The sequence below is a fragment of the Ceratotherium simum genome, chromosome 3 (genome assembly GCF_057802395.1).
Source record: "Ceratotherium simum simum isolate JZ-2026a chromosome 3, ASM5780239v1, whole genome shotgun sequence".
NCBI classification, from domain to species: domain Eukaryota; kingdom Metazoa; phylum Chordata; class Mammalia; order Perissodactyla; family Rhinocerotidae; genus Ceratotherium; species Ceratotherium simum.
Window position 1 is genome coordinate 94672710 of NC_141902.1, and position 19949 is coordinate 94692658.

Consider the following 19949-nt stretch of genomic DNA (forward strand, 5'->3'; position numbering starts at 1 on the left):
CAATCTGTACAAATGGTTCTCTTGGAAGACACTTTCCTTGCTTGGCTTGACAGAAGAAGCGGCATCCCACCCTACTCTCCATTGAGAGCAGAGGGAATCATTTCAAGTGCCACTCTCCCTACATGGTCTTCTTATACAGACCAGGGCAAGGCTGAGATAATATTGGTGGTGGCAGGGACAGCTCTGTGGCCTCTTGGTAAGCCCCCAGGGAGGTATCTGGCCCCAAATGTTGGGGACTTGCATTGCACCACAGGTCACTTAACATCTCTTCATTCTCAACTTCGGACCCTAATAGCCAATTCTGAAGCAAGAGAAAAAAAATCTACTTGACATCCAGTTACACTGAAATAGCTTTCTCTTTTTCAAAGTCTATTTCAAATGCTGTTTCATCCAAAAAGTGTTTCCTAACCAATACAATCTCTTTCTCCTTGACCCTGTCACAGCACTTTTCCAATAATGCCTTATCAACTGAGTGTGTAGTTCTGTTACCACTCTCACCGTACACCATACAATGAAATATTTTGTCACAGCTAGCATACAGCCTTGCAAGTGACTTAAACATCTGTTCAAATGAAAAAAATAAATGGGACATCACCACCACGAAGTTAGGCACACCCATATGAAACAAGTTGTGCAATTAAAATTAAATGTGACCTATGCAAAATGAAAACAGTAATGTGAAACACTGTGGTAGGATATACCATTTTTCAAAAAGTTGTTTTTATATTTGTTATAGAAGACTAGTGGGGAAAGTCACACAGAAAAAATTACCCATAACACGTTACATTTATGTCTGTCATTCCAGTCTTATTCCGTGTGTGTGTGTGTAGATACATATATAGATATAGACGTATCTATACTTGAGGTCATACTGTTTAGTACTCTGCTTTTTCCTTTCAGATGCTTTCTCATTATCTTTCCACGTCATTAAGTAGCTGCAGGGCACTCCACGGTATGGCTGTGCTACAAGGAATGTTCTGTACGCTGCAGAACAGTCCATCATATGGTTCCTTAACCTTCTGTTGTTGCCAAATTTTCCCTAGTTAAAATGCTGTGATAAATAATCTTGTTCTTAAGTTTTTACAGTTCTCATTATTTTCTTAGGTAATAAAATTACTTTTGACCAGAAGCTACAAATTCAGGTTATTTCTTAAAGTTCTTTACGGAAAATACATACGTACCCGAGTTTACTTCCACATTAACCACAGGTCGGTTTTTCTGCTGGCCTGGTCTATCAGGAGCTCCTGCTGGGGAAACCTGGTCAAGGTGCTCTCTGCTGTGGGCCAGGCAGCCCTGCTTCACCACGCACGACCAAGGGCCCACAGCCCTGATCTAACATCTCAGGTGGGAATGGGGAGAGCTGACCATACAGTGGGGGCTCAGTGTATGTGAAGGGCACAGAACACCAGCTACCTTGACTAGAAACTTTCCTACAATCCCTGGAGGTCCCTTAAAACTGCAGTACTGCTTCCTCATCTGAGCCCCAAGAGAACCCTCTGAGGCAAGCTGGGCAGGTACACTTCTGCTCTACAGCTCAGAAAACTGTCTCCTTTATCTCACTGCTCAAGGTCAACCTCAGAACCTAGGTTTCCCTATTTCTTCAAGGTCCTCTTCCCACTGTACCTCTTGGATGTGTGCCCTGAGAAGTATCTGAAGAGGCCAAGAAGTCTATACCTTGTAGTTTGGCCAGCCACTAACCTGGGCAGAGTACAATGGTAACACCTTCACTAGAGCCTGGCATCTTACCAGTGAGGCCACTGGGCTCCCCAACCAACTGCAAACATACACTCCTCAAAGCTCCTCTCTCACTAACCACGTATTCTTTCTCTTAGACAGTTCAACAACATAGCATTACCTGAAAAACACGTTGCTATAAACTATAAAAATTCCCAGCATGTCTAAAGCAACCCAGTGAGATTTAAGCCATTGTTAACCGTCATTGTTATTGGAACGTAATTCATGCAATTTTCTCAAAGGAGAGAAACAGAACATGTATGCAGAACCAAGACGATTCTCTGAATTTTTAACTTGGCATAAGCTAAAGGAGAATGAATGTTAGCTCATGACTTACTCCAATTAACAGAAAATATTTCACAAATACTTTTTTGGAAGTTAGAAGAGACAAGACCCGCCAACGTCCCTCCCTCCTCCCATGCCCTTCTCTCATGTGCCCTCCAGTACAATTTAATAGAAACAAATTCTACATTTACCACAACTCAGTCTCCCTCATAATGAACCTCGTTCTCAAACATTTAGCCACGTTATGTTCACATACTCCTGTGGCTTTGTGGGAATTATTTCCAAGGTCAAGTTAAAAAATAAATCAAAGAATTTATCATCCAAAACAGCAATTACCAATCCTTTTTCTGAGAATCCTCATTGTTGCCAAATTTTCTCAAGGTCCATTTAAAAAATTAAGAATATGTTCACTTCCATTTAAAATAACTAATAAAAAACATTCCGTCAAAATTCTTATAACATGTTGCAACTCCCACAAAAGATTATGAAACACTGTTAGGACATCCAAGCCTCCTTGTGAAGTATCATCTTCAGGAGATGCTGCCCTCTCCCTCCACTATTGTGTGGAATATGCTAAGTATCATAAAAACTAAATTGTTGACTTCACACTCATTTTTAAAAGCAATTAAAATAGTCAAGAGCTGCACTGTGCAATACAGTAGCCACTAGTCACGTGTGGCTACTGGGCACTTGAAATGCAGCAAGTTCTAATTGAGTTGTGCTGTAAATGTAAAATATACACTGGATTTTGAAATCTTAGTCCTAACAAAAGAATATCTCATTAATAGTTTTTATACTTATTATATGTTGACATAGTATTTTGTATATGTGGGTTAGATAAAATATTAAGTGAATTTCACTTTTGTAAAACTTTTTTAATGTGGCTACCAGCAAATCTGTAACTACATATGTGACACATTATAATTCTGTCACTTACAAATAGTTCTGTCACTTCTGATCTTTTTACCCAATATTCTTGTGTATCATAAAATAGATTCTATACTATAATCAGAGATAGTCTTCACCCAGAGAAGGACCCAATCCACAAAGTAAACTACAAAAGGGGCAAATGTTGCCAGAGATTCAAGGTCATTCTTATGACTTTGGCTTATGACTTCATGGCTATGACAAGGAAGCTGCCTAGAAACAGCTCCATACACATGCCTAATGCATCCAACTTTTCAAATCTAAGTCACCTGGCAAATGATCATGAATTCCTTGATTTATGGGTGTAGTGCAGACTCTACTGAAATCCAGAGAATTATCCAATATGGCGTTTATCCTTCGAAAGATATTGGCATTGCTACACGTGGAGAGTGCAGGAGCCTCCTGGTTGTCCCAGCAGTCTTTTACTCTTCCCGCTTCTTCTTCCTAGACACAGAAAAAAGATATATTTAGGTTTTCTACACTCCATTATGATAGAGACTTCATGCCCCCTTTCTCCCAAGCCAACACTATGAGTTAGATAAAGTAACAAGGACTTGAGTTTCTTGTCTATATATCAAAATAGTTAATGAGTGTTTACCATGAGCAAGGTACCCTGAGAGAACTGTAAGAGGGAAAAAACACCAAAATACAGGATATTGCCTCAAGGACCTTCTAATCTAATGGGACACATATAGGCATTAGCGTGGCACGGTAGCAGCAGCAGCATGAGCTTTAGAGACAGACATACCTGCTTCAAATCTCAGGGTGTATCTATACAACAGAATATTATTTGGCAATAAAAAGGAATGAAGTACTGATACATGCTACAACATGGATAAACCTCAAAAACATTATGCTGAGTGAAAGAAGCCAGTCATAAGAGATTACATATTATATGAGCCCATTGATATGAAATGTCCAGAACAGGCAAATCTAAAGTATACTAGCTGCCTTCAAATGTGGAGCAGGGGAGGAGGTTAGGCAGTGGTGGCTAATAGGTACAAGGTTTCTTTTTGAGATGATGAAAACATTCTAAAATTAGATTATGGTGATTGTTGCAAAACTTATACTAAAAATCATTGAATTTTACATTGAAAGGTGAACTTTATAGTTATGTAAACTATATCTCAATACAGTTGTTTAAAAAGTTTGGTTCTGCCATTTATTGGCAGTTACTTAACCTCTGTGCCCCAGTTTCCTCATTTTGTAAATTGGGAAAAGAGTACCCACCAACCTTTTGATGAGATACATAAAGCACTTAGCATGGTGCCTGGCATATGGCAGCTGCTATTTTTACACCTGAAGATGTAACTACAAGAGAAAATATGGTAAGCATGAAGAGTGGTACAAACACTCTTTGCTACACCCAAAGGGAACTAACTGTACGATTCTGTGTGGTCATTAAAAGTACATACAACTCGTGTAAGACATTACCGAATGAAAAAAGCACTCGCAGACATAAAATCACGAACTGCATTCCCACAAAAAAGTGATTCTTTTGTTATTCTCTAGCTCCGTAAATACCACCACCACCCACCAGGTACTCTATACAGAAATTTAGGTACAATTCTTCACTCTTCAATCTCCTTCAATCACCACATCCAATGCCAGACATAGTAAGCAATGAAATATTGGCTGACAGACTGAATCTTCTAAGGGGAGTCTGATATCAGTTCTATTATTCCCAATTACCTTGGGGAAAATAAATAAAAAACAGACCAAGTAAGGAAAGGTGCACTTAAAATCTTATAGCTGGTCACTTCAAAACAAAACCAAAAAAAGCCTGGCATCACTTTGTTTAACCTATTAAAATCCAGATAAGCATGAGAACGACCAGAAGCATTTACAGTTTTATAAACTCTGCAGGATGGCCTTAAAGGGACAAACTTGAATCCCACATTATTCTCAAGCTCTTGAAAAGACCGGTACCCTTTGCAAGCTGTGAGGATGACCAGAATACACAGTCCTGCAAGGTCATTTTCCCAAGCTCTCCAGAGAGGCACCATTGAGAATGGTTAAATTCACTGACACAAGGCCCTTTTTACAACTGTAGATTTCTAAGATGATTCTCAACCTCACTAAGGCAACTTCAGAAAGGCTAAGATACAAGCATTTACAATCAATCTGCAGATCTTATGGCTACATACTTCATTCATTCACTACCTAATAAATGTTAACCTGCTATCTACAGTGAGCACCCTAAGGGTAAGCAGATTAGACAGAGACTCAACTAAAAGAAATTACTAAAGTCTAGAAAGGGAACTAAGACCCGATCATGCTGTAAACAAGCACAACACAAGCTACAATGTGCTGTAAATATACATTGTCCTCTAAGCTGAGGAGGAAGAGAATGTGCCTGGAAGTGAGGGTAAGAGGAAGGTCTGAAGAACACAGAGAACAGAGGAGAATTATCAAAAGTGGTCCAGTGTGGTAGAGCATTAGATACAGGAGAAGAGAGCAGACTGGAAAGAAGGCCTCATATGCCAGGTTAAGGAGTCAGAATTATCTTCTACATCAGAGGTTCCCAAACTTTAAAAGGCCTCTCTTAATGTACAAAAATTAACCTAATTTTTATTTACTATAACAGATGTGCTATATATACGGATTCTCCAACCTGGCCACACTTAAATGCAAATAAATGACAACTGCATGCAAGTCTTGGGAGAAGACCACAAGCAACTACATGGAAGATGCGAGGCAGGAGAACCAGAGAGGAAAGTGCCATAGTAGTATAGGAGGAAGATGCAGACCTGGAGCCCTTCTGGGAGAAACTTGCTTCCCTAGGAGGAATGGAAAGTCTAAGAATCTTACTATCTCAGGCAGCCTGAAAAAATTTAATTTAGAAACATGCCTGGCCAACTCTGTCCCACTCTCAATCCTGCCAGGAACATACACCGTAACCTTCAAACTCAAGGCAAATGATATCTGGAATGCCTCCCTCCCTCCCCTTCTCTCAAGTATACCAAATCAGAGACTAGAGGACTCTGTGTGACTAGAACAAAGGTAAATGAAGTGTTCAACATATACCCCACACTGCTTAATCACATCAGTAAGTACCAATGGTTTGCTTTCAGTACCCAATCTGGAAGAAAAAAAAAAAGATCAAAGCCAGAAATGACAGATGGGGAACAATCTACCACTTATGGGTACATAGGGATAAAAGTAATAATACTATCTCATAGGGCTTTTGGTAAATTAATACACATAACATGCTTGGCATAGTACCTGGTACATAATTATGTGCTGAACAAATGAATGTTGGCTATCAGTAGTATCATTATTATTACACCAAGGGGTCAGAGGCCACCACAGGGATCCTTGAAGGAACGAATCTATTTGCTCATTAAAGGAGAAAAACATACTAAAGACCCAGGTCAACTATTCCTTTGAAGACCCCAGGCCCTTCCATGCCTAATCTTCCCAATCATTTGATTTAAAGAGATTAAGACTAAAGACATGATACAAACTAAACTCTCTAAAACCTGAAGCTACTATAGAATATAGTGATCCTTTTGAACTCTCTAGTTAAATGAATTCATAGTTTCTCATTTTCAAAACAGAAACCCTCTATTCACCCCTATATTTACAGGCCCATTACTCTGTATATTCTATCTTAATTTTGATCAAATTACAGGTCTGAGATCATACCTATGCTTTATCATAAGTAAAACAGTGTTTTTCATGGTTATGCTATTATTGCCTGATAGCTTTACTGTTATTTTTGGCATATTTTGCCATAAAGTGAGATCGTTTGCAGCTTTTCTTTTTCTTGACATTTTGTCTTTCACTATGGACAGGAAAGTAGGCTTTAAGACAGATCATACTTCCAAGAGAACGCAAAGCTTAACACTACTGAGAATCATGGATCAACAGGAAGAATTACTTAGAAATGCTAGGAAAAAAAACCATAATTCTTACTGTTAACTAGCTAAACAATGCCTCAAGATAAAACTAGTTACAACTACTTATTGTCAGAAAGAATGGTTCATGAGGAATCTCCGCTAATACAAGCTGCTTTACAGCACGTCTCCATTTTCCCCTCTCACCAGATGAGCGCTGACACTCCCATCATGAAACAGTGGCTTCCTACAGCAAAAACCTTCAACTGGGAGGGGAGACCATAGTCTGAAGAAAGCATTCCCCTTTTCCAAACGGGAAGAATCCGTGAATCACTGTTTCACAAAGCAGAAAGAACACATGCTTTGGAGTACAAATACTCTTCTTTGAGCCTTGGTTGCCTCAGGTATAAAATGGAGTACCAGCTATTCTGTAGACTTTGTAGTAATGAGAAATACATAAAGTGCCTGAACATGCTCAATAAATAACTTATTAGTGACAGATGTCCCCCAATTCCATATACTTGATCAAATCATTGCTCCTCAGAGGTATGCTTTCAACTTATTCATCCTAGTCAAACTCACCAAGAAGCTTCTTTACTTGTTTAGCACCTAACTGGAGTCCTTTTTTTTTTTTTTTTTTGCAATTGTGGTTTGAAACTATCACTCATAACTCTTTAAAAATCTGAACCTACATCACGTAGCTATGTTTGCTAGTTAAGGAATGAGTGTAGGTGTACCTACAATTGTATACTTATTTGTATGACAGAACAAATCGAGTAGTGCCTAATTTGGAAACCCCAGCCGTGCCTTCAGAGACTATACAACCCAGGATCAACATGGTGACAGGATGGCCATTCCTTTAAGTAAAATCCTGGTTTGGGGATATTTAATTATCATAAACGAATGCCAACTCTACCATCTCTGGGTTGATTTTTATTCAGTTTGCCTTTAATCAACAACACAACACCTACACCACAGACCCTTGAAAGACTACTGCTGCTAATCATCTACTATGCATTCATCAAAAGCCAGGTGAAAGATTTACGGAAGACTGTCTAAGGGCACACAGTTTATCTACTCCTCCAGATGGAGTTTTAAACCTAGGGTCCATGGATCGGAATCTATGGAGCCCCCAGCAAAACTGTGTTCACACTAAAACTTTTTCTGAGAGTAAGATTTTCTAATTAATCAGATACATTTTAGTTAAAAGCATTGGTCTTGAACAATTAGATTTTGTTTTTAAATTAAGACACGGCAATAGAAAGTAATATATTTCGACACCCCCAAAGAACTGGTTCTGAGATGTACTTTGGCAGTTTGCCCTTAGTTTATAGCAAGTTATAATAAAGCTGAATAAAACCTCTAGAGCATTTATACTCTGGATTTTGAGGAGACCATGTACTACAATTTTGAACAGCCCTTACATGAACATCCACTTAGAAAAATATCATTCAGACCAAAGATTAGGAAACGCTACAGTTTCTCCTAAGGAACTGATATGTTTTCCTTAAGTTCTTTATGAAAGAACTTCTAGCCAAACTTCTAATCTTCTAGCCAAATTTCCATGTTTGCTTTGGTCACCTGCTCACTCAAAGCCAAGTTTTTGGTTGAACCTGAATGACTCTACAGTTGTTAAGAAATACTTCTCTATGTTTAACTCTCTCCTTGGTCCTTACTTGTCCATTCTTAACTGTACTTCCACCTCAAGTCTTCTGTGTAACAACGTAAGAAATAAAAATTTATTAGGTTGGTCCATACGAAATCGTCAATATTCTACCTTTTGCGACCAACAAAATGGCAGTTTCACATAGTTCAATCTAGTATTTCATAAATACTAAAAACCTGCTAGGTTAGATGTTGATATTGCAGAGACAGATAAAACATAATCCTCACTCCAGCGAGAATTAAAGTCGGAAAAAGAAATAAATCCAGTTAGGTAAGTGGAGATCAACGTAAGTACAAAATGCCGCAGAAGAGGGGAGTAAAAATTAAGCTATCTGGAATAGTTTGACAATTTAGACTTTTAAGCTAGAGAATAATGATAAGGTAGAATTTCAATAAGCAAGTGTGAGAAAGAGCAGAACAGTTGGGCAGAGAACAAGCACAGAGTGGATACAGAACACACTAAATTTAAGGAAAGGAACTGCATTAACACGGCTGGACAGGAAGGTTCACCAGGAATAAGGGAGGTACGGTGTGCAGGTCCTTACCAACAGAAAGAGCAAGTGAATCCACAGCCAGATACAAGATTCAAAACATCACCTTCTCTTCCTCCAGATCTGACTTTCCTCTCTCTCCTCCACTAGTTCCTTCCCATCAGTCCGTAAGTACACTCAAGGCTCTCACCTTAAAAAACCAGCACATCTTCCTTGACCTAAAACATCCTTCCAAGCCACTGCCTTCTTTCTTTTGCTCTACTACCAACCTTCTAGAAAATATGCTATCTTTACTTCTTAACCTCCTGTTCATCCTCGCAACCCACAATATCCTGCCAACACGACTTCTTTTCCCCAAAAAGACACTACACAACTGCTCCTAAATTAATGACTTCATAGTTGCCAAACACAACCCATACTTCAAAAGTCTATCTCACTTGGCATCTTTGGGTATCTGATCAACGACTCTCCACTCATTTAATTCAGTACATGTAATGCCCAATATTCTTTTTACTCTATAAACTTAGTCTGGAGAAGGAAATACTACAATTTCCAGGACAGGTTTATGAGAACATTAAGGGAATATTTAACGCCAAGACTGCTCAAGAATATCTAAAACACATGGTCACTATAATTGTAGCTCTTCTCACATCTGAGAAGAGCTCAAATGTGAGAGCTCTCACATCTCTCAAATTGTTGGCTGTATGTACTGTTAGCTCTGCATATGATAAACTGTAACATCCTTCAAGGCCTTCATCTAAGCAGCACCCAGCATAATAACATCTGCTGCGTCTACAGACACTCAATACAGATAACATAGGAAAGGCAGACCCATATCACACTTCTTTCACAGATATTTTTACCACTTTAATCACAACCTCCATAAGTGGTAGTGACTCCTTTCTTAAAGATTAAGACAAGATCAAAACCAATATTCACTCACCAATTCTCTCTCTTCTCACTGTCAAAGCTCTCGGCCACTCAAAGTCATTTCAGAATTTGGGGTTTTAAGTTTGGATCGAGACAATTCCACATGAACAAAAAACAAAGAACCCATGAACAATACAACCTGATGCTTGGGGACCCAAAGATTACAATTATGTTTACTGATTGCATTCTCATCATATGCCAGGAGCCATTCTGGAGACAGGATAAATAAGACTGTCCCTGCTCCCAAGGAGTTAGTCTAATGGGAATACAAGCACATAAACAAGTAAGTTATACCCTATATTGTAAGCCCAATAATATACATAGAAATAAGGGTAGCAGGTAGGTAAAAATATTAAAAAGTTTTTGCCAATCAGGGATACTAGTTGTGGGGAGGGCATTCTAGGCAAAAGTAATACCATGTACAAGGGCAAAGAAGTATGAAACAGTGCGATGCTTTTAGGCAACTAGAAGTACACTACTGCTAGAATTTTAAGTGCAAGGGATACTATACTTTGATCCAGCAGTTGCACTCATGCTCCTGTATGCAAGAGAAATGAACACATATGACTACACAAAAGCAGGTACAAGAATAATCACAGCAGTTTTATTCATTATAATTGAAATCTGAAGAGAAACAGAAACTAATGCCTGTTATATTAGTGGTCCCCAAGACCACCCCAGGTTTGATGATTCAATAGGAGGACTCAGCATATAGCTCTACTCAGCACATATGGCTAAGATTTATTATAGCCAAAAGATACAGAGCAAAACCAGCAAAGGGAAAAGGTGCACAGGGCAAAGTCTGGGGGAAATCAGGCACAAGCTTCCAAGGGTCCTTTCCCAGGGGAGTCACACAGGACATGCTTAATTCTCCCAGCAACAGGTTGTGACAACATGTGTGAAATGTTGCCAACAAGGGAAGCTTGTTAAAACCTGGCACCCAGGGTTTTTATTAAGGGTTGGTCACATAGGCAGCCTCTGCCTGGAATACACCAAAATTTCAGACTCCAGGAGGAAAGCAGGTGTTCAGCATAAATCATATTGTTCATACAGTTTAGGTATGTAAGTCATTCTTACCAGTTCTGGGAATGGTGGGAACTCAAAATCCAAGTTCCCAGACACCAGCCAAAGGACAGTAGTCAGGCCTGCTATGTTAGCTCTTTTCTGAACACCCACGGCAGAAGTATGGATAAACTGTTCACATCTATAATGTCTGTAAGATGGATGATTATTCATCTGTAATGTAGTACTCCACAGCAATAAAAAACTTGTGAACTACACTGCAACTTGTAGAAATCTCACAGATACTAAATTAAGTGAAAAAAAGCTAGACCCAAAAGAATACATGCTAGGTGATCTCATTCATAAGTTCAAAAACAGCAAAACCAATTGATGACAACAGAAGTCAGAATAGTTAACTCCGGTGGGGGGTAGGGATACAGAGTGGAAAAGGGCACAAGGGAAGCTTATGGAGTGTTGGACATGTTCTGTATCTTGATCTGCATCATAGTTACTTAGATATATATATATATACACACACAAAAATTGATCAAGCTATACACTTACAATTAGTGTCTCTTATTATACATCGTATGTTATCCCTCAATTTTAAAAAAGTTCAAGGAGTAGACCAGTAGGGCTCAAACTCGGCCACTAAGCTGAAGCCAGACCATGACGGGCTTTGTAGGCTATCACTAAGGAGCTTCGCCCTTACTCTGTGGCAGTAGTTCTCAAAGCGAGGTCTGTGGACCCATGGCGGTCCCCTAGATCCCTTCAGAGATATGGAAGTTAAATTATTTTCATACTTCTAAGATATCAGTTTCTTTTTTCACTCTATGTTGACATTTGCACTGACAGTACAAAAGTGATGGGAATAAAACTGGCACCTCAGCAGGAATCAAGGCAATGCCAATAAGCTGCAGTAGCAGTTATTGTCTTCTTCATGCTATGCATTCCCAGAAAAAGCCAGATTCACTAACAAATGTCCTTGACTAAGCAGTAAAAATTTATTTTACTAAATCTCAACCCTTGAGTACATGCCTTTAATATTCTGTGAGGCAAATGGGAAGTGAGCATAAAAGCCATTTGTTTCGTATCAAAGTACGATGATTGTCTCAAGGAAAAGTACTTATGTGATTAAGTTTCGAGAAGAATTAGCCTTTTTTCACAAATCATCTTTTTCACTTGAAAGAACAACTGACATACTATGGTTATCAACTTTGGGTATTCCGCAAACATTCTCTTGAAAACAAAGTAAGCCAGCTGTTTAAAAAAAAACAAAAAACAATAACTGTATTTGCTGCCAATAACAAAATTTGAACTTTGAAGAAAAACATCTGAATTCTAGAAAACCTTTATTTGCCATCACATGAACCTGACACCTTCCTCAATACTTTTCTGATGAGACTGGTGGTGCTATTAACTAGTGTGTCAACATTTGCAATACTGCATAACTCAGTGAACCAATATTTGTCAAATGATTAAAATATGATGTTACAAAATCAGGCATAGGTAAATGATCCATCCAAAGAGTGCAAGATAGACCAGTGCATTTTAATGTAGCACAGCATGAAGAGTACATCCATGTGGCTTCAGATTCCATGTAGCAACTAACCTTTAAGAAGTTACCACTTGTTGAGTTTGATGTAGTATCAAAGAGGAATAGCCACAATTATTTAAAAAGGCTATTGAAATATTCCTCCTTTTTCCAACTACATATCTGTGAGAGGCCAAATTTTCTTCATATACTTCAACCAAAACAACACGTGGAAACAGACTAAATACAGAAGTAGACAGGAAAATCCACCTATCTCTATTAAATCAGATACTAAAGAGATTTGCAAAAATGTGAAGGAATGTTCACTCTTACACATTTTTGTTTTAGAAAATATAATTACATGTTAATATGTAATGGATTTGCTATATTTAAATGATTAATGAATAAATTTACTTTTTTCAGTTTTAATTTCTAACAGATAAATATTGATAGATATGATCCGCATGCACAAAAGCTCTTGAGGTCCTCAATAATTTTAAGAATGTCAAGAAATCCTGAGATGAAAATGTTTGAGAACCACTGCCTTATGGAGTAGGTAATCAGATTTGTGCTTTTCAAAGATCTTATCGCAGCAGCCAGGCAGGAATGCAAACATCCTGAAAGGCTAAGAAAAGCCCATAAGATTTGATAGGGCACAGGGAACTTGGTAAAAAGAGTTTCAGAATAGCATGTGTGAGAAGGGAGAGGAGCATCTGATGCCAGATCTCAAGGGTTTAAGAGACGAGTCAAATGCGAAGCAGTCAAGATAGAGGGGTTACCCTGTACAAAAGCTTGATGGGGAAGTGAAGGAAAGCCAGTGAGGCTGGCTGCTAGAGGAGGTGTTGTATTGAGAGGTCTAAACGTGGGGGAGAGGTGATCATGTTTACAGAGAGAGGTGAAAGGTGGGACAGGTCCTGAGGCTGTGAGAGAAGATGGACTCCAAGGCACAAAACTGCTCTTTGAATAGGGAGAACAACATTCCTTCAATAACTGGAGAAAAGGATAGTAATGGAAGCTAAGCCCAATTGGAGAGGGCAAGAATAGGGCCTATATGACCAATTGGCCAGAGCCTTCAGTTTCTTTTGTTCCGCATGAGAATTTATGAGATTGTATCAGTCACATATCACAAAGAAAAACACGTGCTTAGAGAAATTGAAAATCTTGCTCCAAGTCAACCAGTTGAACAGAGCACTAGGACTCAAATCAGGATCCCAGACTCCAAATCTCCTTCCTTCTGCATCAAGGCAGCCTGACAAACACTGAGGAGGACAGGAGATAGAGACCAGGTCAGGGAACTGCTCTGTGACAACATTGAAGCTGTATGGGGAGTCTCTTACAAGGGCAGGGAAATACTGCTCTCAGGGCTTCATCTGAAACATTTAGAAGCTTTAGCATTAAGAGACCTTCACACCCTCAGGCAGGACAATATGAGCAGGAAAGGCAGCAGGATGGTAGAGCTGGCATAACCTCCTGACCAGCAGAGCTAAATTCAGCCTCTTTAAATCCAAAAATCCAAGAGACATTTGAGTTTCATCTTAAACCTCCTGTATTTAATCAAGCAACATCTCATTAGTCATTCCCATGCTGGAGGGCAGGATGTGGAGAAAGGATCTAGGAAAAGGCCTGCTCATCCAGAGCTTACCACTCAGCCTGGGAGATATAACTATCCATTAAGACCCAAAGACCAAGGGATATGGTCTGGAGCAAGAGGACCACTAGTACGTGGAGCTCCACATAGAGTGGTGGGTGTGAATAGGCAACGACAACTGAGGAGGAAGGTGGAAAAGGCAAATTGAAAATATTCATCCAAGGGAGACATGAACTAGCAGTAGCAATGGGAATGGAGAAGGAATGCAAGGATACAGGGCCCAAGGGAGCCAAAGAGATCACATTAAGGCTTTACAGCTACAGAAATTGGGAAGAGGTTTCCAAAGGAAAGCTACAAGTATGTATTTACCCAGCATCCTTCTGTACTGGGACCTCTAGTGGTAAAAAATTAAAAACAAAAACACCCAAACACAGTTCTTTCCCCCAAGGGGACACCAGAGTCTAGTTGGAGAAAAACAGACTAATGGGATGGAGGGAATAGAATTAGATTAGCCCCAGGAGATGAGGAAAGGGAAGAAATTGGTTCTGTTTTTAGACCCGCTGGGTTGAACACACCTCAGATAGATATATTCATTCAGTAGGCCAATGAGAACTATGGGTCTTGAGAACAATCAGGGCTAAGGAGCTCAACCTAAAACTTGATCAAAGAGAGAACTGGTGCTACAGGAATACACGGGCCCTCTGTGTAAGAGGACAAGAACAAGCCAACAGAATGAACCACAGGGAATATGGCATTCAGTGGGAGGAGGAAGCCTGTAACTGCCAGGACAAGAAAAGATCAGACAGAAGTAAGGAAAACAGTAAGCCATTAACTCTTATGAACCAAGTGGAAATTTTAGTAAAATGAGATAATCAGAGATCAGTATAGCAGAGGTCAAGGTGTATGAATTCTAAAATAACACTAGTCTGTTCATGAAGAGATCTGGGTTCTGCTTCCAGCTCTATCACCCAGTCACTGTATAAACTTCAAACAATCACTTTTCACTCTAAGCCTAATTCACCTTGTCCATGAAAATAGAGTCAGACATTATAATCTGGGCTTGGTGTCAACTCCAGTTACACCTGGGAGACAGAGAGGTCTCTAACACCTTTTGAGCTTCAAAACAACTCCAAAATTACAGCTTAAAAAAAAAGTCTCAGGAGAAAGAGTCGACTCAGTAGACAGATGGTGTCAGAGCCAGGAGCACAAAGCCAGAATGCAAAGAGCACAGGTGTTAAGTAGTAAGAGATTAAGCGTTCTGTCAAAAGACACAAAAAACGCAACCTGCCCCTCAAGGTAACTGCTTTCCCCTAACAGAGGAAAGCTACTCCCACATCCTTATCAAAGGAGACTTCAGGTCATGGTGCTCAACACATCAGGATGGTACATATATCAGCATACTATGCACGCCAAGGAGAAAGAAACCAGTAACACTATTATAGTCAAGTTACTCCCAGAAATCAATAGCTACATGCAACTGTGACCCATTTTTAGCACACAAATCAGTCTTCAGACCTGCCCTCTGGGAATTCTCCAATTACCTCAAGGCAAGTCATCACAAAATGCCTTAAAAATCAAATCAAAGTGTGTTAACTCACCATAATCTAAAAGGGTACCTAGAATTCAAAGATCACCCATGCCTCAGTGTTCTTCTATGCCACTGAAAGCAAAGCTCAATCCCATTTGGTCAGGAATCTCCCCTCCACGTCTGTTATTTAAAACACTCACATTATACATTAGGGAGGCAAAATAATCCCTAACTGGAGTCTTTTTAAATCCCAGTAACAAAACTCACTGACAAGTACGTCTATAATGTAAATTTAACACTCTGAAATTTCAATACTGACTTTTTATGGAAAATCAGATAATTTTCCTATGAAAAATATGAAATAGTACATACATTATGCACCTTTCACTTCAATCTTGTCAGCCAGTTTACGATAATAGAGAAATTCCTTGTTTTGGAGAGTCTTATCTTAAACACAAAAACTTTCAACATTTGGAATCTGTGCTTACAGAAGATGACAGGCTCTCATAAGCAGGGATAACTAAAAACAGGCTGCAACAACAGCAGGAAAGACAACAAAGGGCATTTCCAAAGCTGGAACATGGGGGGCAAAGGAGGTGAGGTCAGCGGTACCCAAAAGGGTCAATAAACACTGAGAGGATGCCATCAGCGCTTCTTGGTTTTAATTCAAACAACGGATAGAAGCAAAAATTCTTTATGTAACCTCCTCCACTCCAACTTCTAGGTCCAAGCCCCTTCCTACCCCTTACTCTCAATCTCAGGCTTTCTGGTAAGTTCTCTCCAGAGTCAGTACAGCTTACCTAGGAAAAGCAGATTTGCAGAACAGGATGGGATCAGCACAGCTCTTCCAAAGGACAGAAAATAATTTGCTAGTTGATCCCATGATTCTTTTGCTGCCTCCACCACTAGCTACTGAAGACAACAACCTAAATAAATATTAATATCCGAGGTTGGTATGCATTCCTGTCCCAAACTTCAACCTAGAAGTACAAACTGACTAATTAATTTGCCCTTTAAACAAACACGTAACAATTTTAGGGAATGGCCGTTTAGCTAAGAGACCTGAAACCAATGCATGAGAAAGTTCACACAGATATTACCTAACATATAAACATGAAAATACCAGCAGAGAGCTACTTTAGTCCCCTCACCCTTCTCCTCCACCCCCAAATTCACAAACACTGAACTCACAGCTGAGTGCTTGGCCTGTAAAGGTTGCTAGAGAAGCAGCTGGGGACAGGCAACATTTTCAAGTTTCCATCTTCCCCAAAACTTCCCAGATCACAGGTAAAAAAAAGCTATCTAGTTTGTATTTGAGTCTGTATTCTCACAGAAAAACCCCTTTAGCAAAGGCTCTTAACATGCTCTTTACAGCTTTATGCTTTAAATCCTTTGGGAATAAGACACAGAAATAAAGGTATGTATCCCTTTACACCTGCTGGAGTGGCTGTGTACACTGCTAGGAGTCCCAACAAGTTTTGCCCAGAATGAAACTCCAGCCCCTCATTCCTGGCACAGGGCTACCTCATGCCCTGGGAGCTTATTCCAGAAGATTTTACCACATACTGCTATAATTCTTCTTAATTCTTCCTGGAAATCCAAGAGACAGGATTACGGGAATTTCAGCTAAGAGAAAAAAGGTGAGAGTTAATAATCTCCATTCTACTTTTATAGGTGTTAAAACAATTATATAATTTCAAATTTGGCTTGTCTCAGAAGGAAAAAGTTACTGAAATTTTAACTGTCCTGAAAAAGGAACATCTTTTGTGGAGAGTGTTGGGAGGGTCACCCCCCACAGTGGGAGGAGCCTGACTTCTCCAGACCTCTGGCTCTCTCAGGATCAGCTAACTGCTCTAACATCAGGGAACGATCGACACAGCACATTCCTCCTAACATCAACACTGCTGCACTAATGCTCAGAAGACCCACACTGACTTCCACAGCAGAGATCTCCTCCAATGCAGTTAACATTCATTTTGCCTATAAATGTGACCAGCCCATTGACCACTACGTTTCCATACAATGTACACTACCAATAACCCATTGACCCCTCTGACATACTAGAATACACATAATATCACACCACCAGAAAGACCTAGGTTCACACCCCGGTTTTATCACTTAACAGCCTAGTGACAATTTTTGAGCCTGTTTCATCATCTGCAAAATAGAGGAAAAATCTAAACGGGGTATTTTAAGACAGAGATCCTAAACTAGCCCTCGAGTTGAATCTAATCTTCAGAGACACGTTACCTTTGGCCCTTACAGTCTTTAAGATTTTTTAATCGGTACATTTAAAAAATAAATTGGCAGCTTAACTAGGAAAAAAGTCAAAGATCCATCAACTCTGGGCCCACATTTTTGCATGGCAGCAACCAGCTACTGGCTGCTCCCTTTACAGAGACATAAATTCTGCAGCTCAGCAGGCACTACTCTTCTTTCCTTTCTCTCCTTTTACTCATTATGTTCCCTCAGGCCCCAGTAGGATTTGGATTCGCAACCCGTTTTAAGGATTACAAATAAAATAAATAGCTTGGTACCCCATGAAGATACTTATTAAGATACCTATTACCATTAGCTTGTTAACAAGCTTGGTATTGAGCCTAGAGTCTCACTGCTTTTATCATCTTCCTCCACTTTCTGCCTCATGGACGCTGGTGTACCTACCAAGTGAAACACAAGACCATAGAACCATTCTTATACCAAGTGCCTACGGCCCAACCCAAACCGCAAATGTTCCCATAATCGTTCACCACGTCCATCGGCTCTCTAACCTCCTGCCTGCTGTACAGGCTAGCACAACTTCCCTTCCACACAGGAGAGCCCGACCAGCCAAATATTTATAATACGACCCTTGGCAGGGGGAAAGCAAATATTTTTGGATTATAAAGACTGCCTTCCATACACGGTCGTCAACTTCCAAACTCTAGTTCTGTAAACTGAGCACGCACTGCCATTTAATTACTATTTAATTTCAATTAAATCACTGTGACAAAATATAAACTCTCCACCAATGTGCTCGGGGATCTAGTTCAGCTCAAAGCAAGCTCAGGGAGGCACGGTAACAGACCAGTGGTGAGTCCTGAACACGCCTCTCCTCAGGGGCCCCGACAGCCCCGAGCTCCCTCAAGCTCCAGGAGCAGAACTGCCTTCCACTCCTCCTTTCCCCACGATAAAAACAAACCAACGGGGAAAACAACCAGCAACCCGAGGTTTCCAAGATTTTGTTCTGCCTGTTTGCATTTATTTTTATTTTTAACCCAGCCTATCTCCCTAGGCTCAAAGAGAACTCGAGCCTAAAGGTGCAAACTATCCTCAATAAACGCTTCCAGCTGGCACATGTCAGCACCGTCACCTGAGGAGCAGGCAAGAGCCAAGCGGTACACCTGTGCCTTCCAGGGAACCAACGCCGACCCACTGGCCCCTGGTTCGCGCACATAACACAGACCAGCAGTTTACTCAAGTGCCAGGAGAGGCGGGCGGCAGACGGTAGCCAGGGAGACCGAAAGAGGCAGGTGCCAGAGAAATGCGGCGCTAAGCGGAGGCGAGACGGCGGGGTTGGGGGTGCAGGGAGGCCTGGGCGGGCGGCAACCCCGGCTTCTCAGCGCTGCTGTGGTGGCTTCTGCACCTCCGACTGTCCTCCCGAGAGCACATCTACCCAGGGCACAGTGCACAGGGCCACGGCCTGCAGGGCGCAAACTGCCACCAAACATCACCCGCGGACGCACAAAACTGTGCCCTAGAAGCCCGGCGTCCGTATGGACTTTTCCGGTTCCTTGGGCAGCCCTGAGCCCCTTCCAAGGACTCTGGCCTTACCCAGGCCCTCTGGAAGGAGGCAGGAAAGTCAGGGTCGACTTGACCGTAGAGAACCCACCGCGCGAGCAAAAGCCCCAGGAGGACGCCTGCAGGACAACCGAAGGTGAGTGACCCTTCCTCGGTCTGGGTCCCCAATACCCCCGGGGACCGGGGCAGGCACGGGCCTTCCTGACCAGCACGCTGGCCGGGTGAAGCAACCGGCCTGGCCCCCCAGCCACTGCTCCGACAGTCCGAGCCCAGGGCGGGGCGCGCACTCAACCCCCCTCGGAGTCTGGGCACCGGCCGGGTCCCAGACTGAGAAGGGAATGACATAGCAAGCCCACGTGCGCGCCTCTCCTCCGGCCCGGCCGCCCGGCGCCACCCAGGTGCGCTGCACGCCGCACCCCTTCCGTAGCCTGCAGGTCCCCACGCCCATGCCCTCAAGACCCACCTCAGAGCCGCAGGTCCCCCTAACGCGAAGCCAACTCGCTGGTGCCGGCCACGCACGCAGGCACGACCCCCACGTAGCCAACTTCGCCCCAGAACTCCGGCTCCGACGCTAATCGGACGTGTGAAGCCACGTGACCTCCCCGGGCTGGGGAAGCGCGAGCGCCCCGCACGAGGGGCGTGA

At 41.4% G+C, this 19949-nt stretch overlaps 1 protein-coding gene across 7 annotated transcripts in view; it reads right to left on the minus strand.

The window, feature by feature from the left end:
- The window catches only part of CPEB1 (cytoplasmic polyadenylation element binding protein 1), a 109889-nt gene that overhangs the window by 88694 nt on the left and 1246 nt on the right, over positions 1 to 19949 (minus strand). For 6 of the 7 annotated variants that reach the window (XM_087429008.1, XM_087429009.1, XM_087429007.1 and 3 more), the window contains exon 2: positions 3216 to 3390. In XM_087429008.1, the coding sequence (XP_087285134.1) occupies positions 3216 to 3390 (175 nt within the window). Of the gene's footprint in view, positions 1 to 3215; positions 3391 to 19769; positions 19870 to 19949 lie in introns of those variants that run through there. The other variant, XM_087429012.1, reaches the window with a different exon arrangement.